Genomic DNA, 22,641 nt, shown 5'->3' with positions numbered 1-22,641 from the left:
GGCCACTCAGGGACTTTTCAAGAGAGAACATTTTTCCTCAGTGACCTGTTGGGTAGCTTTTCTCAACTGTAAGTAAGAAAAAGTAAAGTAGGTTCAAGGTGACACAAGAGAAAATCAGGTTTGAGGAGAGCACATAGTGAAACTTGGTCAGGAAAGGGCCACGTCATTGCTCAGAAGTGACAAATCCATATGTGACAACTGCTCTGCCTGGGCACTGGCAATTTTCTTTAAAGCTACTATGACCTTACAGTCATAGTTTATAAGTTTAGTTTTTAGTTTATAAGCCACAGATTTCAAAACAATCATAGGTAGGGAGTTTTGCAGCTTATTTAATAACAAATCATGATTATGAAAGAAGCTAGTTAACCTCACTGAATAGACTGTGAAGTTATTTAGAAGAATTAAGAGAGCTGCATACTGGAACTTAACAAAGAACTGTCAGTACTTTTAACAGTACTAATATAAACAAGCATTACCAACCAAGGTGAAATATAAAATGCAATACATACCAGGAATAGTACTAAAAAAAATATACAACTGTTCACTATTGGAAAACACTTTTGGAAAGTGACAAGAATGGCATGTTCTATGACAGGCTGGTATTTTGGTATGTGCACACAATCTGGAAGCATGCAGAAATACTCAAATCTTTTGTCAATGTTGAGAAGGAAAATAGCAATGGAAAGCAGAAGGGAACAAACATTTAAACTCCTCTAGTGTTCTGACAGAGGTAAAGTGACAGCAGGAGCTAGCAGAAAAGCCTTTCAAACCAGAATCCTGTAAGATCTGACTAGGGTTCCCTGCTTCTTTTTCTAAGGGCAGTTCTAGAAAGACTTGTGTTTGTAAACACATGACTTAATTCGTATTTGAAGGTCCCAGCTCTGCCTGAGGTTTCCTACTGGCTTAGGAATGACAGAAATACACATCCTGGATTTCAAACAGTTTGTCAGCTGAAGTTGAGGGCAGGAAGCAGATTATTTGAAATAGGTAGTAAGAAACAATTATTCCATCATAGAGGTTATGAACCAGAAAAAGCCACATGCAGTGGGTAAAGCCTTGGGGAAGACACTCCTCTCCAAAAACCACAGCTCTACATGAGTTTGCACATTTCATCCTCAACAATTAAGAGCCTCCAATTAAGCCATTAGGAGCAGACAAGTAATTAATTTCATTATCTCATTTCCCCCCCTACAGCAGCATGCACAGAACACTTCCCTTCTCTGTCCAGCAAGTGGAGGCCCTGAAGGAATCCTGACGGCTATAAAAGGTAAAAAAATCTCTTTCTGTTATGCACCCCACAGCTAATCTCAAGTTATCTTTTCTCCTCTGATACAGGAATTCATGCAACAAAAAAGAATTTCAGTAACTCTGTTTCTCATGTATTTTACCTTTTTTTTTTGCGGGGGAGGACACATATGTGTGCTAACACCTTATGCTGTCTTGCTTTCAGACACTGCCAGGACTTCCTCAGAAAAACAAAAGCAGCTCTTTATCCAGTTGTAAGAGTTAGTGGAAATGCCTGATTCAAGTAAACAGCAGCCTGCCTAGCACCCCAACAAAAGCTGACTGATCTTTGGTAACACCAGAGGAACAAGACATTGCAGGGAAGCAATAATTTAATTACCCTATTTACAGTAACATAAATCACAGTATACACAGGGGAGCTTCAGTGCTCAACCAGCAGCAATACCACAAGAGCTCAGTCTGACACAAGGCACGGCAGAATCAGCTCAGAAGACAGGGTACAGTGTTTGATTTCAGTGATACTGTGAGACAGAAATTATTTGAGAACAACCAGAGTAATTATTGAGGGGGAGGAGGAGTTAGGAAGGCCTCAACATTTAGAGTATTTCAGACTCCAATAAAGATGCTAAAAACACACAACAGTGCTATTACTGAAAACAGTATCTGGGTATTCAAGATGTCAACCTGAATATGCTCCAATAGAAGGGACACAACTTGCAGCTCCCTGGGTAATAAAAACCTCTACAGCATATGCTTTAATTCTTAAATCTGCTTCATGCAAAATGCCCCCTGCACACACAAAAATCTGCCATTGCTCAAATAAACAGAGGCTGCAGTAAATTAAAAAACCAGAATCGTGGAGCTGCCACAGCCAATGCCGCAAACAGCATGTGGCACTTGCTTTATGCACAACACCAGAATTTACTGCAATTAAGACATACGTTCTAAAATTATAAACATGTGACCAGACAAAGCTGACTGGTTTTAACAAACTACTAATTAAATTGGAATCCTCTTATCCCCTCTCTCTCTCTCTCTCTTTAGCTGAATGAAGCAGCAACTGTTCCAGCATCGTGGCTCATGCAAAACAGGCACTGAACAACAAACAGGCTTTGCTGTTAGGTCAGCGCTGAGCGGGGGAATCTCCCGTGTGCGCCCGGCTCTGGCAGCAGCGCCGGGAGCGCACACACAGCACAGCTGGGCTGCTCCGTGCTCGGTGCCACTCCGACCGAAAAGCCCCTCAAAGCTTCGGGGCTGCATTAGGAATGAGGGTGCTAAGTAATTCATCCCACCCAGGCAGCGGAGGAAGGAGAAATGCCAAACAATACAAACCGAATCAAACAAAAATCCCTCACCCTTTCGTCCCCCCTTCCAAACTTCTCTCGACTCCTCCGTTTCCCATCGCCCTCAGGATTTTCCCGTGCAGCAAAGCAGCTCTGTTCAGCCTCTAACCGCAGGCGAACCGAACTAATGAAATAAGTATTTCCCAACCACGACGGCAAATGTCATCAGATCTCATCTCCCTCCCTCCGGCTCGGATGAGCCCAGCGGCGCCCGCAGCCCGCCCAGCACCGGGAAGGGATTCCCCGCAGGTCACGGCCAGCCTGAGGGGAGGCTCCGAGAGCCCGCGGGCGAGCGGAACGGGAAAGGGCAAAGGCACGGCACGCCGAGGAACGCCCTCCAGCGCGGGGGAGCCGGCAGCTGTTCGCGCTGCTGCTGCGGGCACAGAGACCGAACTTCCTGCAGCACCGCATCTGTGCCCGCCGGAGCCCCGGCCTCCCCGCGGGGGAAGTTCCCCGAGCCGCCCCCCGCACTCACCATCACCGAGGCGCGGGCTGGCTCCGCCGGAGTTCCCCGGCGGCCGCGGAGCCGGAGCGCGCCCGCCCCCGCCCGGGCCCCGCGCCGCCCCCGCGCCCCCACCTGACCGCCCCCGCCCGGCTCACACTTCCTCTCGCACCGGAGTTGCCCGAGCCCTGGAAGCCGCATACCTCGGATTTCCTGCCGCCGCGGACAGTTATTTATTTTATTTCTGCCTCTGCCTTCGCCGCCGGGAGGCTGCGGGCCGGGGCCGGCCGTGCCTGACAAGAGGATGTCGGTGCCGTTTACCGCCGAGCCCGGCTCGCAGCCATCCCGCTGAGGGCAACGGAGCCAACAGCTGCCGCTGTCGGTTCGCGAGCATTAATAAAAACCAGTTATCTGCTCCCACCTGTCCGCCAAACCTCCCCGAAATATTCCCTGACCCAGTTTAACCCCGCGGCTGCCGCTTCACCGCCCTTCACCTCGCCGCCACCGAAGGCCCGTCCGTGACCTATTTTTCCCCGGCGCGGCCGGCTCGCTGCTGCGCCCGCAGCGCCGAGGCGGCGGGGCCCGCCGGGATGCTCGCAGCGGAGCCGAGCCCAGAGCCACCGGCCGCCTCCCCGCCGCAGCTGCCGCCATGGCCGGGCGCGGGGCCGCCCCCGCCGCGGCACAGCCCGCACCGCTGTGCGCTCGCCCCCGCGGGGCCACCCCCGGCTCCCCCGCACGGCAGCGACACGCGGCGCCGCGGCCTCGGACACCGTCCCCGGCTGGCACTGTCACATCGTCCCCTCGGACACCATCCCCGGGCTGGCACTGTCACAGCGTCCCCTCGGACACCCATCCCCGGCTGGCACTGTCACATCGTCCCCTCGGACACCCATCCAGGGCTGGCTCTCTCACATCGTCCCCTCAGACACCCATCCCCGGGCCGGTACTGTCACATCGTCCCCTCGGACACCATCCCCGGGCTGGCACTGTCACATCGTCCCCTCCCCGGCCCCTGCGGTGATACCGGGGGTGCAGCTGGCAGCGCTCTGGCTCCAGCCCTTTGTCACTTCTTTCCTTACATCCTTCTGCCTTTCTCAAACTGAGAGGAAAAAAACAAAAGATCTCCCCTTGTCATTTCCCCCGGACTTCTCTCTCCCTGCTTTTGATGATTTCAGTCAATCTCCCATTAAGAGACCCCAAATGTGTGCCAGCCCGCTGCCAACCTCAGTCCGTGTAATCCTGCCTCACAAACTCACTGACAGATCTTTCTCCATCTCAGCTCAGCACAGCTAAACTCATCTTCTTTTCCCAGCCACTGATCCAGGCTCTGAGATTACCTTAATCACAGAAGTTTAAACATTTTATCTTTACTTGCTCCTTTCTCTCACTTCTGCAGGCAGGGCAATTGCTTTGACCTCTTCCTTGCCTTTCCAAGCACTGCAGGGACTTGGTTTGGTTTGGTTTTTTTCCCTCTTCCACTTACTAGGATTATTCTGAAGTACTCAAATCCATCCTGTTTACAAACACCTCAGGTTTAATACCTTGCTTCTCAACCACAACAGTCCCCACTATAAGAAAAACCACTATAGGTAAAAATCAGGTATTAACATTATCTTCCTTTCCCATCATTGTAGCCACTTTTTACCCATCTTTTCTTCATGTTCCTATTTTCTTAGCACAGCAATTCAAGGGTTCTTACACTGAAAGCCCTATACACCTTGCCACTTCCTACTTATTTGCATAAATCATACACATACTTCTACACTTTACAGCATCTTGAAAAAATAGCTAAAGAATAATTCAACTACCCTATTTACCTTCTATAAAATTATATTAATCAACAATACCCTGTGTCTCAAACTGTAAGAGGGTTTAAGTCTTTTGTTTTAAAGATTTCACTATGGGCATTGCCAGTCTCTAAAATAACCCATATCTTCACTGCCTCTGACATCTTTCCACCAAAGGCAATAACAAATTCTATATTGATTAACAACACAGTTTTAACACTACCACTTCAAAAATCCATTAACCTTTACTCTTTTGACTGCATAGCACAGATTTACATTTTAAATACAGAACTGAAATGAATACTAACTTTCTATGTATTCATGCAAATAAGCTTCTTTCTGACCTGCCCTTTTTCATTTGCTCCTTTAGTCATAGTAGAGCTCCTATCTCCTCTATTACACTGGGGCTTTTTCCTGTGTATTGTCATTTTTTATGCAAATTAAGTAGTTGCTGTACCTGGAATTAAACACACTGTTGGTGTTCACTCATTTAAAGTTTAAAAGGATATGTTTTTCACCATGTATTATCTTTGATTCTGTCCAATTCCAAAGGTTTCTTATCAACTTTTTGTCTCTCTGACTGGCATTTTCATTAATCACCATGGTATTTCCCATGTTTGCACTGCAGACTCCTACAGCATACAGCATTAGTCAGTTGTCTGAACCCTCAGAAGCAGAAGGAATTTTGCAATATTTGCATGTGCAGGTGTACATAACTTACAGTGCTACTCAGCAGAATAATTCCAAATTAGTTACCTAAGGTAAAAACCACATCTGCTGGATGAAGGGTAGGTGGCATCCCCGTGGGAACAACTCCACAGCACAAGATTTGGATATGGCACATGTTACAGAGATGCTCCAAATTCAGAAAGGTTGTGAAGAACAAGTGGATAAAAGCACCTGGTGCTCAGAGAAAGGGACTGAAGCTTGGTGCTGGTGTCAGAAATGTCCCTGAGTTATTCTCAGGCACCCACCCACACCCCTGGGAGCTGCAGCCCTGTGCAGGCACTGCTGCTCCAGGCTCCTGCAAGAGGGGGGCTGGCACCATCCTGCTGCTGCTCCTGGGTCAGACCCAACACCACCTAAAACCAAAGGCCTTTTCACTCATCACTTTTATACAGAGCAGTATTTGGACACAATATTTAAGTTTTCTGGTTGGTTAAGGGTAAAAACTGATACACTGTTTTCTTGTTTTATTAACTGAAAACTGAAAACTGTGCAATGAGGGCTGTAGAAACAGCTAACATCTACTGCTTTTTAAGTTTAGTTTAGGTGATACAGGACCAAAACAATGTGGCTTTATGCATTTTGGCAAGAAAGGCTGGATGGGAAAAAGACTGACAGAGCAATTACAGGGAACTTGAAACATGCCCAGAGTCAACAAGATGACCTAACATTTGTCCTTTTAAAAATAAATACTCAGAATGAATAGTTTCAGCTCAGCAAACTATCTCTGAGAAAGGAAAACAATCATCCTAGGTGCAACTGGTAATCCTCAAAGACCATGTCCTATACCTGTCCTTCAATTATGGGAAAGGCCATTAAAACCATTAAAGACCATTAAAACTGACAAGTTTGTACTGCAGTCCATGTTTCCTACTTTGAGCCTCATTTAATTTTTGTTGTTTAAAATTTTTTGGTTCTTCAAATCAGCACCAATCAGGAAAAGCCTGATGAACATCTGAGCCAGAATCACCTGCAGTGTGTGAGCTCCAGCATGTGCTCCCCAGTGCCACAATGCGAGGAGCAGGATGGAAATGATTTTACACTTGTGCACTCTGGGATTTCTCCATGAACTGTTCCAGGGTGAATAATGAATGTTCACAAAGATTGAGGCCTCTCTGCACTGCTGAGATAAGGGTGCCAGCTTTCCTTGCAAACACAGCATATGAGTTTGTTAAGGTCATTTGAAATTCTGTTCCATTTTCAAATGGGTTTTTTTCAGTTTGAAGGATATGCACTGTAAATCCCAGCATGAACTCTATTTCCACTTAGCAGAGGTAGATTTCACCTCTTGTTTTTAAGGAAGTAGGACATTGTTTTCACTTATAGATGACTTCATTTTCCTTGTAGAGATAAGAGTAATCTGAAGTTTCCAGTTCAGTGAAAGTCCTACAGGAACTAGAAAGTATCATTCCTCCAGCAGCAGGATTTGCCTCCTTTAACTCAAGTATTTTCCTGAGTTCTTTCTTGTTTCTTTCTTGCAAAGAGTAAGATAACAATAGCTACCAAATTGAAATATTTGCCTAGAAACTCCTGTCTAATCCAGACTGGCAAATTTTGTGGTCTTATATAAATATTTTCCAGGAAAATGTCTCTTTTCCATCAGTGCTAGAACTGAATTTGATATAATTTTATACCTCAAAAACTTACCCAAGAACAAAAATTTCTACAGATAAAGCTATTATTTTGGGAATTTCAGATGGACAATATGCTGTCTGTCTAGAGACAAACAAATGTAAAATCATATCAAATGATTTGCCTACACATGACATTTGAACTGTTCTCAAAAGGGCAAATGGAAGAAGAAAGAACAAGTGCAAATGGAAAACTGGGAGAGGAGGATGTCAAAAGGCAGCAATAGGAAGAAATGAAGCTGAAAGGAGACTTGGAACAGAAATCTGCAGTTCATTGTCTTGCTGTCTTCACCTTGCTGCCCACATACTTAAAAGACTTCAGCTTCAGATTCATCTCCTGGTGGGCCTTTCATTCTGTCAGCCCCAGTCTGCTGCTGGAGACAGCTCTCAGACACAAGTTTGCAGGAAGAAAGACACTTTGCTTTGCTTTACCTTATTGATTTGAGAACATACAGAGGCAGGAAATCTTACTCTGGCTCAATTATTCACAAAAGGCATGCAGAGACTTGTCAGGTTTTGAAGGGAGAGAAGTGACATATTGAGACGTCAGTGACAAAATAACCCAGCAAATGGGCCTACAAGGGAATGGTTTACCTGCCTAGCCTGTCACCCTGATGCTCAGCCCAAAACCAGTGGCTGTGACTGCCAGCAGTGATTTCAGACAGAGCAATACTCACTGACTGCTAATTCACAGAGTGGAGACCCATCCTTCTGCTTAAAATGATTTGTGCCACACTTTGTCAGCAGGGTCACACTGACTGATTGTCTCAGTGCTGGGCTGAGAACCCCTGGGCAGGAAATGTGTAATGCAGTTAAATCCTGTCTATGTGTCTCCTCTTTTCTTCCCTAATTCAAATCCTTTTGCTTTCTAAGTGCCTGGGTGACAAGGGGCACAACTTGGAATAAAAACTTTTAAGGCACAGGAGTGGATATTTCTGCATGTCAGCAAGGGCAATGGACTGTTCTGGAATTTCACATCAAGACACTGATGATCTCCAAAGCAATCAACACTGGGGTTTTTGGTAAAATTCTCCACTTGAAATTCTGTAACACAACCTAGCAATGCTAAGTCTGTTTCCTGACCAAAACTCCCTCCAGCTGGAACACACTCACTGCTGTTAATTTAAATTTCAGTCAGTTTCTAATACTTTTATAGCTTAGTGTTCTGTTTACAAACTATATAGAGCATTGCTTATTTGCTCATGCAATTTAAATATTGAAAAGAAGGTTTTAAAAAAAACATTTAGTAAAAGCCTAAGCTTCCAAAATCTCTTTGTTTGAAATAAGCTTAAGTTTCAGAAAATGTCTGTGTACATAGTTGCATGTTTTATTTGAAACACTAGAAAATGTGAAGTATTATTTTTGTTGGTCCTAAAAGTAATGTTCTCTTTAGTATAAATAATTCAGAAAAATACTTTTGCTTTCTTATTAATTGGAAAAAAAATTACAATGAAAATACCCTGACTTGAAACCTGCTGGGAAGAAAGCAATTTTCAGTAAGACCTTTAGTACAGAGCTGTCAGTCTAAGGGCAAATAAAGCCATATGTTTTTCTTTCAAGCCTGTTGAAAAAACTACTGTGCTACAGGCATGAAAACAGCACCTTTATGTGTCACTAAATACAATTTTTAAGGATTAAGTTTATCCCATTGTCGGTGTTTCAGCTTACAAAGTGTTTGGAATGTGCATTTCATTTCAACACTTCCATTCCCTTCACCAGTATTTTCCCTTATGCTACCAAGAAAATACCTTTGAAATCATTGCACTGCATTCACCTCAGAAATCCCATCTTCATTATACAACAACACAGACCTGCAAGCCCTCCTTCTCTTTAAAATCTGATTTATGATTCTATTTCAGCTTTTTTTAACACAGAATCTGCCACGAGCTGTGACACACATGGATCACAAACATGAAATATGTACTCTGCACTGAGCAGATCCCAATGACAGAAGGCAGTGCTGAGGTGTCACTGAGTTTGGGATGGCTGCACTCAAACTTCTCCATGGATGAGCTACATGGACATAAAAGCCTGGCCTAGCTACAGGTTTGTCCACATTTTTGGAAATACTTTACTCACTTTGGTATCACTGGAATAACTGAAGCCTGGCGATTCTGAAATGCTGTAGTTGATAGTTGTACTATTAATGAAGAAAAAAAGGAGCAACAAACCCCAACACACACTTTTAAACCCTTAGTGTAGTCTGTCAGGAGGAATAAACCAGGTCTATGTGAACAGAAATCATTTTAGCTGTTACACCAAGCACATTAAATTATCTCAAACATCTGAATACTTAAGAAAATGCCATTGCATTAATGACTCCCACTAGTTTCAGTCTGCTAAACAGGAGATCATAGTCTAAGTGATAATTCACTTTGAATATACACACAGGGAGCAGCTGAAGAGATAAAGATTTAAATGGAAAATGACCTGCTAGGAGTTTCCAGTTCTGATTTTTACTGTGTCAGCAAACCAAATAGCCAGCAAAATTCATAATTCATTCTGAGTAACTGTAAGAAGTCCTTCAAGTAAGAAGCTTGTGGTGGCTTTTTTCTGATTTTCCTTCCTCTAACCTATAGAAAAATTAAACATCTTCAAAAAAGCCGAATTTGTGAAACTTTATTGACAGGAGGTGAGTAAGCAAACTGGAGGAGATGGAGTAGAGGTAACAGAAATGAACAAAGGCCATAAAGCTCCTGGAAAAAAGCCATTTGTCACTCAAGCTCTTACAGAAATTCCCTTGCTGGATCAGAGTAATACATCTGAGTGTTCAGAGGAGCATGCTGAAATACTGACCACTATGGGCTTCATTACTTTCACTCACCCACTCAATCCTATTTTGCTTTAATTCCTTTCAGGAGCTGAGAAAGTCACCTTGCCTAAGTGGTCACCCTGCTGTTTCCACAGCAGCCACCAGCAAACTCCAGAAGTGCTCACATTATGCCAGGAAATCCTACCTCCTCCACAGGAGCCAAGGAGTCTGCAACAATAACACACCATACAATATTCAACATTTTTACTCCTCTAACTTCAGGAATTTTGCCAAAAGATGGAGTAGTATTACTCAGAGAACTCCCACTTCAATGTCCACATTTCAGCTTCACACAGTGACATTTGCAAACTGGTCAGCCTACACAGCAACAAAGATGCTCTTACCTACCATCATCTGCCATCTTCTGCATCCTAACCTCTTTAACTTGGCCAATTATATCTTGCTGTAGCCATTAAGTTAAAAATATTTATCTATAAATGCTGCTTGCTTGCACAGGTACACACAGGTTTGCATCATGCTGCTCTCATCCCACATTCTTCTGTTTTCATTTTTGCACTAAGGCACTGTTTATCCATGACAAATACTTACATCCTTTTCCAGAGAACTGAAATTCCTGGAATATTTCTCATTAAATGCACTTCTTTAATAAAATAAAGCTAATTTAACTACTAATGCTCTTCTTTCTGCAAGGATGGAAGTTATTATAAATTACCATCATTCCAGGTAAATTAAAACCATCCCTGGTGCAGAAGGAAATTCTCACAGGGTTTCAGAAAGGCAGGATGAGCAGTTTGATGGAAGTGGTTTTGTGTTCCCTTACTGCCATTTGGGCTCTTTCAGAGTGAGACTGGGATTTTTACACAGACAAGACACAGGAATGAAAAAAATCTGCCATACCTGGAATATGGAACAGACAAGAGCTGAGCAAGATATACAGGCTGATATCTCCCCCAAAAACAGTCGTGGAAATATCTACAAAATTCAATGTACAGAAAAGGAAAACTGCCTTGGTTAACATCACAGAATCCTCTGAACATACAACTGGAGGAAACAGCTCATCAAAAAGCACTGTTCACCCTGGCTTTATCACACACAGCTCCAGCTAAGGAGGAAGAATTGAAGAAAACTCCTGAGAATGGCTTGATTCTGGCTCCACATTCATTACATAAATGCTCCTCAGAGTGATGCCACCAGTCATGGAAATATCTACAAAATTCAATGTACAGAAGAGGAAACTTTCTTGGTTAACATCACAGAATCCTCTGAACATACAACATACAAACAGCTCATCAAAAAGCACTGTTCACCCTGCCTTTATCACACACAGCTTCACCTAAGGAGGAAGAATTGAAGAAACCTCCTGAGTATGGCTTGATTCTGGCTCTACATTCATTATGTAAATGTTCCTCAGAGTGATGCCACCAATTTTAGAACAAAAGAAGGGAGTATTTAAAGACAAAAGGTACAACTTCACCACTTCAGACACACGGACATTATTGGCCTGCTCAACACTCCTGTGTGAACTCCACACATGGATATTAGTGGGAATTCTGTGTCAAAGCTTTCAGAGAGAGACTGTAGGAACTTGTAGGAGAAAGGAAAGCTAATGGCAGCTAATACAGACTCAATTTTATGTCTTAGATTTTCTTCAATGATTCCAGATTTAGTCTTTTCTGGGTTTGTTTGCTTTGGTTTTTTTAATGCAGCAGTCTACACTGCTGTAACTGTTCTTGCCATTTATTTCCATGATAAAACTGGGAGAAATCACTCACAGTAAGAACCTGCAACAATTAGTCAGATAAATAGACATATAATACACACAGAATATAAAAACATGCATTTTACCTTTCATGGATAACCACCTTTAAAATGCTGCTCTCCTACTGTATTTAAAAATCTTAAATTAGTTAAAAAATCCTGTTTAAATTTTTTTAAAGAGGAACTAAGGCAATCCAAGTGTAAAATATTCCCATTAAGTGCCTAAAGGTAGCTCTCCCACCCATATCTGATACACAGCAAGCAGATGGAAAAATCAAATAATGGATTTATTCATTACACATTTGGAAAAGGACACTGATCACACAGTATTCCAGCAACCTCCACCTTTCAAACACTGTTTAGAGTGGGTGGAATGGCTGCTGCTACACTTTTAAGATCCAGGTTTAAAACAAAGTGCTTTATGTCCTCTAACACTGCAATCTCCATGACAATCTCTCTTCCCCAAAGCAACAGCTTCATTTATTTCAGGGTCATTTGCTCCCTTGCTTACCTTTGCCTAGAAATTCATCTACTCAACAAAAGAAGAAACTTTTCCTAGGGAAACAGAACGGAAAAAAAAAAAAAGCTGTTTAATATCCACTGGCACAAATGACAGTTCCAAAGCCCATGCTGTATCTCCAGGGATTTAGATTTATTGGCATCTTTACTAGCTGGGCCTTGGAAGGCTGCAGAGCTGGCCAGGAAGAACAGTGTGTATACAGTGAGACAGAAAACTCTGTGAACGACGGACATTTTTCACTGATGAGTTCTGTTTTTCCAAGAGGATGGAGTGAGGAACTGTAAATAACATGTTGGGCAGAGGTTGAAAAAGTTATCTAGCTTTTTATAGGCAACTTTAAGACTTCATTGCTTGCTGGGTTTCTGGGCTCAGGCCAATCACTATGAAAGTTTCACTTGCACAGTTAACCCCTTGCTTGCCTTGTCCCAGAGCTGCATTAAGGTAGCAGAAGAGAGTGAGAGCAAGTGACAGACAATGAGAGGTACAACTCCTCTGTACCTGCTAAAAACATTTTTTCAACTAAAATGTTTGAAAATCAGTGGGCAGGGGATGGATGAATAGAATGAAATTAACTTTACAGATGGAAAAACAAGGGACAAAGATGGAAATCGCTTTTTACTGACAAAAGAACAAGTATCAAGGATAAAGTCAGAAAATAATAATTTCATTTTAACTCTGACTGTAGGGACAACTTGTATCATCCTTTCCTGCATCCTCTTTCCCCAGTGGAGGCCATTTACCATGCTAGATGAGAAAAACAATGGACATGTAACATACAACAATCACATTAATGATTACTTGACTAAAATAAGTGGATTTTTGAAAAGCTACTTTTTCCACATAGAAACAGTTGTCCTCAGTACATTCAACAGAGTCACAGTCACTGATCTTTCATACATTCAGTTTCATAAAATTAACTTTCAGTCATGAGAAAAGGGCTGGGCTATCACCTTATTATGCATGTTAATGAATTAGCTTGTCCAAAATTTAAGTACTCATTAAAAACCAAAAAAACCCCACCTCTAGTTTCTATATTTGATGCAGAAATAATCCTGTAAATAAGAATTATATGTAACCTATGCAAATATGCTTTCCTGAGTCTGCAGGCAGGTATGACAATGATGTTTTTCAGCAGGATTTCCTTTATCCTGTGGTGCAAGGAACATTCAAGGATGAGTGCTGGAAGCATCACACAGTTAACATTTTTCTGCTCTGCAGAAGATACAGTGAAGGGTAGTGGAGAAAATTAGCAAAGACCAAAAAGGAAGAAAACCAAGGAAAAGAGAATGGGAAAACACTGATTTGTTTGCATTTTTTAGTCTTCCAAACTTTAGCTCGTACTGTAACTATAAAATATCTGCCATTTATACAGCTGACTGTATTTACAAATTAAGGCATCTGATCATAGAATCATGTGGCTCAGGAGGGACTCCTGGAGGGTTTTTCATTATTCCCAGCAGTTTTCCACACATATATGTCTTCACCATAGCAGAAATGGTTTCCTCACCCAGATGAGGAACAATAGGTCTATAATGTCATTATTGGGGAACGTGGGGAAAGCTGTGAAACCCTTGTTAAAATTCCTGGGGCAGCAGGCCAGGCAGGCAGTGAGGCAGAGCACAGGGTCTGTGCCAGCTGTGCCCCAGGACAGGCTCAGCTCTGTAGCCATGGTATTTTCTGAAAAATCCTTTCCTTAGGACTTTTCCTCCTGAGAAGCTGAGAGGGCTCAGGAACAAAATGCAAACATTGATTATCTGCTGCTGTGGAATGCAACAGGTGCATCTGTGATTTGGTTGTTTCTAATTAATGGCCAATCACAGTCAGCTGGCTTGGACTCTGTCTGAGACACAAGCCTTTGTTATCATTCTTTCTTTTTCTATTCTTTGCCAGCCTTCTGATGAAATCCTTTCTTCTACTCTTTTAACATAATATATATAATATATTTAATAGAATATATTTAATTTTTATAATATTATATTTAATTAATATATTTAATTTATATTTATCATATATTTAATATAATATATATCACAAAATAACAAATCAAGCCTTCTGAAACATGGAGTCAGATCCTCATCTCTTCCCTCATCCTCAGACCCCTGTGAACACCATCCCACAGCTCTCCCAGCCCCTGTGCAGCACAGGCAGCCCTGCAGGAGCCCCTGAGCACAGCCCAGCCCTGCTGCCAGCAGCAGCAGCAGCAGCTCCCCAAGTGCCACATCTCTGCACGGAGCAGATTCCTCTCCCCAGCACAAGGAGAAAATCTGCAGCACAGAGATGTCTCCTCCTGAACATCTGAGCAGTTGGTGGGAGCTGGCAGGAGGAGCTGCATTACTGAACAGCCCTTGCACAAAGCAGAGCCCTGGGCCTGCTCCTGCCCAGGGAAAGCACTGACATTTCATGGCTATACCACAGCCATGTCCTGGAGAGATTAAAGACAATTCTATCTTCTGAAGTAGGTAGGAATTTAACCATCCCCTAGCCAGATGTCCCTATCCCTAGGGATCCTACCTAGACTAAGCACAAAAAAGAAAATAAGTAATAGAAAAAAATAAAAATAGGCTATTATTATATGTTGTCATTATGGCATTGTTACTGTTTTGTTTAGTGCAACTACACAGTGTCAATTGCTGGAATCAAAGTGTTTTTTGGTTTTTTTTGTAATGATTCCTTCATGGTTTCTGTTCCCTTGTGGCTGCATAAAAATGGCATCTAAAACCATCCCTATCTACCTAGCCTAAGCACAAAAAAGAAAAGTAGTAGAAAAAAAAATACTATTATTTTATATTGTCATTATGGCATCGTTACTGTTTTGTTTAGTGCAACTAAACAGTGTCAATGGTCACCTTTTCTAGATACTCGTTTTTACATATTAAATGGTACTAAGTTTAATAACTTGCTTCAAGCATTATCTAGTTGCTGGAATCAAAGTGGTTTTTTGGGGTTTTTTTGTAATGATTCCTTTATGGTTTCTGTTCCCTTGTGGCTGCATAAAAATGGCATCCAAAACCACCCCTATCTACCTAGCCTAAGCACAAAAAAGAAAAATAGTAGGAAAAAAAATAGACAATTATATGTTATCATTATGGCATTGTTAGTGTTTCGTTTAGTGCAACTACACAGTATCAATGGTGGAGGTCACCTTTTCTAGGTAGTTTTTACATATTAAATGGTACTAAGTCTCATAACTTGCTTCAAGCATTATCTAGTTGCTGGAATCAAAGTGGTTTCTGGGTTTTTTTGTAATGATTCCTTTAAGGTTTCTGTTCCCTTGAGGCTGCATAAAAATGGCATCCAAAACCCTCACAAGTAAGAACAGCAAAATGGAATAACTAAACCCTTGTGATTTCTGGGATGGCCCTTGGGATTTCTTTCTTTCTTTTTTTTTTTTTTCAGTTGGCAACCCCTTGTAGTAATTTTCAAATAAAGCATTAGAAGCACTAAAAAGACCAACATTTTTTCAGAATCAATCATGATCAAACTAAAACATAATCATTAATTTTCTCACAACCTCCACACATGGTTAAACTCCACCTCTCACCATGCTGAGGGTACAATCTCAACTCAATGGATGCACAGTGAGTTTCTTCAAGATTTTTCCACTTCCCCCCAGTCTGATCTAAATGGCAGCAGTTTGGTTGGAAGGCTCATGTTCCCATAGCAGATGTCTAGGTGCTGGAAGCACATTTGCCAACCAAAAAGAGACACATCAACTATGAGCAGGAGGAGAGTAACTCAGATCTCTCACCAGCCAAGGACAGGAAGGAAAGCAGAGTGGTGAGATTGCTACAAAAGTGGTTTTAGTCTGCTGTTCCCCCAGTTTCAAGTTTTTGAGTACACGGCAGGAAATGCTGAACCTTTCAGTGAGGCTGTCTCAAGCAGGCCTGAGGAGCTGCCCCTTGGCACTCTGTGCTGCCTGGGGGTTCTTCAAGCCAACACTGGCAGCAAACTCAGACTGGGCAGAGCACACACCTAAAATAGGTTCAGAGCACTGCTAATGGATTTCCCTCTTCCCTTGGATGATAGACAGCCAGCTGTGTCTAACAGAGACATTAAATTCTGTAACAAATCTTTCACTTTAATCAAAGGCACGAGAACCATTAATGCTGAGGTTGCACTACAAGAAATGGGAGAGAAACAAACAGCTGGATTGGATCAAAAGAAAATCCCATATATTCACTCAATGCCATATTTCTGACAGTGACCAGAACTGTGTATCTATGGGAATGTATTAAAACAACCGAGGCATAAAATGAAATCTCCTTGATGGAACTGCCCAACTTCCAGGAGAGCTGAGACATGTTCCCTGTTTGTCCCCTATATTGGGGACTTCATAAGAGCCTTCTCTTCTGCATCTCAAATTTACTGTATGGCTTTGCTCACACAGAACCCCAAAACAGACCCTGCTCTCCTTTTCAGAACCAACTTTGCTCTTAGACAGGCAGATGTAACTCTCAGCCTGGAACACAACTAAGGAAGAAGGTGTTGCACAGAGAGTACCAGAGAAAGCTCCCACTGGAGCTGTGTAATAAAAGCTACCTTTAGAAACTTGCAGTACCAACTTTAGACTTCAACCACCCAGTGTCCAGAGCTTGCCCTTCTGCTCAGCAGAGTCTCCTGCCAGTGCCCAGGCACACTTGGCATGAACAAAGATAAAATAAAGGGAATTGCTGCTGTCTGCAGCTTCAGGTGCTCAGTGGATGCCCCCACCTTGCTCTGACCCTGCTTGCCCAGAGCACAGAGTGAAGGGCTTTACACACACAGCAGAGAATAAACACACTGCATTGCTTTTGGAATTAAAACCAGAACAATTATCCATAACAGTTTGCAGCAAGACTTCATGCACACCAGTGTCAACACTGTAGTAAATGGTGTGCATGCACAGCTTTTGTCTGTGGGGAAGTTACCAAAGATGGACATGAAGATCTTTATTACAACAGATGATTATTACCACAGAAGATGTGCCAGGAAAACACAAACAGTGTATATTAAACCATATGGAGAACTTGCTGGAACATGGAGCTCAAAGTGCTTCTTCCACAATCCCACCTACCCACAGCCTGATCAATGCCCATCATCTGTGCACAAAGTTTAACTTTGTTTTATTAATAGTACCACAAAATCTGGATAAATAAGTGCCCTACTATATAAAGCAATATATTGGGATTTTTTTTCTCCTGCTGAAATAATTTCTAATTTAGTTACTATAGAAACCATCCTGCAGCCATCCTAAAAAAAAATCTCTGTATATATTTACACTCACACTGAGAAGAAGAAGAGGAGAAAAGCTGGAATGTACCTGTACATGCAAGAGACAAATGGCCAGAACCACCAGATTTAACAGTAATTTATAGGAACACAGCTGAAACTCCTTAAAATCTAAGAGCAATATTCATTCATATGATTGCTATCACTAACAAAGCCATGAGCATGCAAAAACAGAAAATCAGGGCCTTTCCGTGCTGCTTGGGAAACAAATAGGCACAATAATGCAGGAACACTATTTTTTCTTAGAACTGAAAAAGGGAAGTTCTGAGCATCCTGACATTACTCTAATATGTCAAATGAGAAGAAGTCAGGGCTAACTGAACATGCCTTTTTTGCTCATTTAAGTTGCAGATGAGTGACAGCTAACAAATTACACAACAGCCTGTGACACACAGATCCAGACCAGCAGTTCTGCAGTAAAATTTAACAAGAGACAGCTTTACCTAGGTTTATTTCTTTTCATACAGTGCTGTCATAAACATTTCATAAATAATTCTACTAGGAGCATGCATGATTTATAAAATGTCTGGGAGGAGCTGCTAGCTTTCTCTCTTGCACTCTGTTGTTTGTACTTGTAAAATTGAGTCAGCTGTAATTTCAACAACCCTAAATCTTCTCTACAAGAGATTAAAAACACCAGTGCTACTTGCTGCAGAAGAAAAAGGTATTCCAGTAGTAAAGTATCTACATAAAGCCACTGAGACAGTTATTTAACTATTTTGTATCATGAAGGTTGAAGAGTTCTCAAAACAGAAAACCAAAGGCATTTTATGGCAGCAAATAAACACCTTGGGTAAAAGGTTTCTATTGGAAATAACCCTAGGGGACATTAATAGGCTTGGAAAATCTTAAGGTTGGCCATTTGATTTCTAAGATTAGATGAGACTAGTTTTGCAGAGTGCTAGAATTTGTGTTTTGTCACCCAAGTGTGTATGTGAAGACAGGAGCTGGGACAGTGGGCTGCAGCACCATCTGCCCAGGGGATGACACAGCAGAGCTCTGCCCCAGATGGAGCAGCTCAGCCTCTTCCCCACTGCCTGCCTGGGAGCCCTGCACGGCAACAGAATGGCTGTGCCTCCACCCAGGCAAGGTCACTGCAGAGCTCAGGGGTTGTTTTCCAAGTTGTTCACAGATTGAGGTTTGTCCAATTCTGGAATGTCAGCTGACACCACCAGCTTTTTGTCATGGGCACTTGTGGCCCTTTCCCTCTCAGATCTGGATTTTCTCACTGTGCTATGTCTGTGTCATCTGTTCTGGATTGATGCCACATGCTTCACACAATGTTACTTGAAGAGGATTTTGAAAATATTGCTGGGTGGAAAATGAGACCACCAAAATATTTCATCATGCTAAACTGTTCCCAGGAAGACAAACCTACATGCAGAGTTAAGTCAAGATGTCCCCACAGCTGAGACACTGCAGTTCATCCCCAAACTAAAATTTTTAAAGCCTGGAGACAGTGATCTACATGGAGGACTCCAGACTAACACTGCCTTTGTGTGGTGACAGACCCAAGTTCAAACTGAGAATATCATTTACAAATACCTTCTATCTTTTCTAGCACTATTCCAATATATTGCACTGGGCTAGTATATACCTTTTGTTGAAGGTTGTCTGTTTTTTCATAGTGTATCTAATTTCTGATTAAAGAATTCCATTATGGGAATTAAGTTTTTGTTGATTTACAAAATAACATTATTATCCTGCTGTCAAGTATCTATGCTAGTACTTTTCATCCTTCAGAGCATAAAAATATCAGTATGCAGAGTAAGAAATAATTGCTTTCTGAAATAATGCTAGAACATTCCACCTAGGAATATAGTGGAATCTCTTAAAATTAAATTAGCTAGCATTAGCATTCAAAAACTAGACACGATTTAGGTCAACCACTGATCTCTCTTAATGTGGTAATTCACATTTTCTAGTAGAAACACTCCCTTACACACACCTCTCAGTCCCCTACTGCTCATCTTCCTCATCCATTAAAACAGAATACTGACACTTAACCCTGCAGTGATGAACAAGTCAGCCTTGCTCATGCAAAGTTCACACTTGGCTTGAAGCATGCTGAATAATTCCATTAATTTCCACAAGAACACTTTGCACTATGTGAATCTCAGTCCAAGCATTCAGCAGTGTCAGGGGCTAATCACAGCAGGATTTTTGTAGGGAAAACTGGCAGGCAGTGCAGGGAAAGCAGCACAAAGCTGTGCAGCCATCACTGAGGTGCCACTGTTTGGTCTGTCCCACCAGCTGTGCCTGGGTCCAGCTGGGACAGAGTTAATTCTGTTCCCAGTGGCTGCTGCAGCCCTGGTTTGGATTCAGTGTGAGAATAATGCTGATAACACAGGGATGTTGTAGCTGTTGCTAAGCAGAGCTCACTCCACAGCAGTTTCCCAGGCTCTGCCAGTGAGGAAGTGCACGAGGAGCCGGGAGGGAGCACGGCCAGGAGGGCTGACTGGAACTGGCCAGAGGGTGGAATGGAGGGATGGACATAACCCAGTACAGAAACTGGGGGGCTGGTGGCTGCTGGGGAGCTGCTACATCACTCAGCAGGTACTGAGCAGCTGGATGGAGCATCACCTGCTTTTCTTGGGTTTTACTCCTCTCTATTTCTCCTTTCATTACTGTTATTATAACATTTTTATTTCAGTTTTTAACAGATCTTAGTCCACAGGCTTTACCTTTTCTGTGATTCTCCTCCCCATGCCATGGAGGGAATGGGAGGGGAGGGATCAGATGGGTATTTAGCTCTGGCTGACAGCACTTGTTAATCAAAACTTCTCTCCAGAAAGATGCAATGATATAGAAACCCCTTTTGCAGACTGATCCATGAATCAATGTTGAACCATTGTCAATATTCCCGTGCTGTTTAACCCACCTGAGGGATTATAATCAGAGATGAGCACTTACCTTGTACTTAAAAGAGGTTTGCAGAGAGGTGCTAATTAACACAACATACAGCAAAAATGAAGATAGGTGTTAAGAGATATAAAGCTGAAATAAATTTCACAATTCTAATATTAAAACAGAAGTATTGGATGGGAAAAACAGGGACACAAAATTTTGTCACTGCCATCACAGGCAACCACATAACAGATGTGGACTGTAGTCAGCCCAGAATGACAAACAGAGCATCTCCAGGCTCTCCAGAACTGCTAAAGAACCCTGTCACAAAAGAACAAATAGCAAAAACCCTGGGACATAGCACAGAAAAGGCAAGAGACAGTGTGTGAGTGGCAATCCCAGCAGGGAATTTAGAGATAAATGCCCATTGACTCTCAGGAGCATTCTGTGTCCCCTGAGAGGCACAGACACCCTGGGGAGGTGATCACAGACACAGGGACAGTCCTAGAAGTGATCACAGACACAGGGATAGTCCTGTGGAGGTGATCACAGACACAGGGACAGTCCTAGAAGTGATCACAGACACAGGGACAGTCCTGTGGAGGTGATCACAGACACAGGGACAGTCCTGAGAGGTGATCACAGACACAGGGACAGTCCCTGTGGAGGTGATCACAGACACAGGGACAGTCCTGAGAGGTGATCACAGACACAGGGACAGTCCCTGTGACAGTGCTGCTGCCTCACTCTGGGGCTGGGACACTCCTTCTGCTACAGACAGCAGAGCACAAGAAAGCTCCTTCCAACTCAGCAGAGCTCTTAGAGCAAATAGCACTATTTTTCATCATGAGAACTGCAGGTTGAGTTGAGAAACAACAGGATAAACAAGAGGATAATCAAGATGAACAAAATTAGAATTTTTAAAGAGGGCTCAGCCATCAAGTATATGATAAATGATGCATAACTGAAAAAATGTTGGTGCTTCTCTCCCCATGTTTTCAAGCTCACCAGAAATAACCCTTCAAGAGAGATATTCACCCAGTAAATATCTCTGTAATTCTCCTTTCCTTTACTTGCTCATGGCTTGTTTAACGTGCCTGTGTGGAATTTCACATCCCCATCCCTTTGCAGACCTTTCCAATGAGAAACAGGTGTCTCAGGGCTGGCTGAGAACACAAGTGCACTGTGTTTATCAGCTGTGTAAACTTACATTGAAGAAGTTGGTCTTGTTCCTCTCACAGAAGAGGCCCTGTGCAGGCATGTGCTTCAGCTGCTGCCAGGGCACCCCACTGCCCAGCAGCACGTCCCGGGCCCACTGCAGGTTCTGTGGAAACAACAGCCAGGTCACATGGAGGCAGGAGAAAATGTCACTCTCACATTTTCTGAAAAATCTCTTTGCCCAGGATTCTTCTCCCGGCAAGCTGAGAAGCCTCAGAGAAAAATGAAAACAGTATTATCTGATTCACTTGTCCTGTGTTTGCTGCTTTGGAATGTGGTTTGGACACTGTTAACCAACTGGTCATTGTCTGAGTGGTTCCATGTGAATTGTTTTAACTTAATGACCAATCACAGTCAGGCTGTGTCAGGACTCTGGAAGGAGTCACAGGTTTTCATTGTCATTCTTTGTAGCCTTCTGTCTGTATCCTTTCTCTATTCTAGAGTATAGTTTTAAAATATAACATAACATAACATAACATAACATAACATAACATAACATAACATCTTCTAAGAAAATGGGGAACCAGCAAATACCACACAGGGGATGCAAAAGCCACCACAGGTGAAAGTACAAAACAAACTACAGTTTTATTTATTAACCTGCAATGTCTTTTCTCATTTTTGTCATACTTGCTGTTCCATTCTCCCCACTCCCAGCTCTTCCCTTGGGCCCACCACCTGCAGGGAATAACCTACCAGAGCTGAAGCCTCAACCCTCAGGCTCAAGCTGCAGCTTCCTTTAGTGGGGAGGTGAATTCAGAGCTTCTGGCCCCACCCAGCACTGCCCTCCATGTAAGTTCACTTCACCTCCCTGGAAATTCCCCGACTGACATCAAACTTGGATAATAGTGCTCAGTGAATTAACAAGAAATGATCAGTAGGGGACCAAATGATAGATGACAACCAAAAATTGATAAAAGCACTATCCCTCTAAAATTTCAATGCATGGAGCTCTCTTTTGTAGCTGAAAACCAGGGACAGCTGCTGGCTCCAGGCAGAATGTTACCAACAGATGGGACAATTATTAATTGTGAGGTTTCACTGATGAAAGCTTTGCTTTACTTAATTTTTTATTTCAGGGTT

General features: G+C 42.6%; 1 protein-coding gene across 3 annotated transcripts in view; it reads right to left on the bottom strand.

Moving 5' to 3' along the window:
- Positions 1-22,641, bottom strand: part of CABIN1 (calcineurin binding protein 1) — a 116,053-nt gene that overhangs the window by 41,773 nt on the left and 51,639 nt on the right. For all 3 annotated transcript variants that reach the window (XM_054288938.1, XM_054288940.1, XM_054288939.1), the window contains exon 30: positions 21,551-21,664. In XM_054288938.1, the coding sequence (XP_054144913.1) occupies positions 21,551-21,664 (114 nt within the window). The remainder of the gene's footprint in view (positions 1-21,550; positions 21,665-22,641) is intronic.

The sequence above is a fragment of the Melozone crissalis genome, unplaced genomic scaffold (genome assembly GCF_028551555.1).
Source record: "Melozone crissalis strain CALT ecotype California unplaced genomic scaffold, PUWL_Pcris_2 ptg000063l_1, whole genome shotgun sequence".
Taxonomy (NCBI): Eukaryota; Metazoa; Chordata; class Aves; order Passeriformes; family Passerellidae; genus Melozone; species Melozone crissalis.
This window is presented reverse-complemented; position numbering and strand designations above follow the sequence as displayed.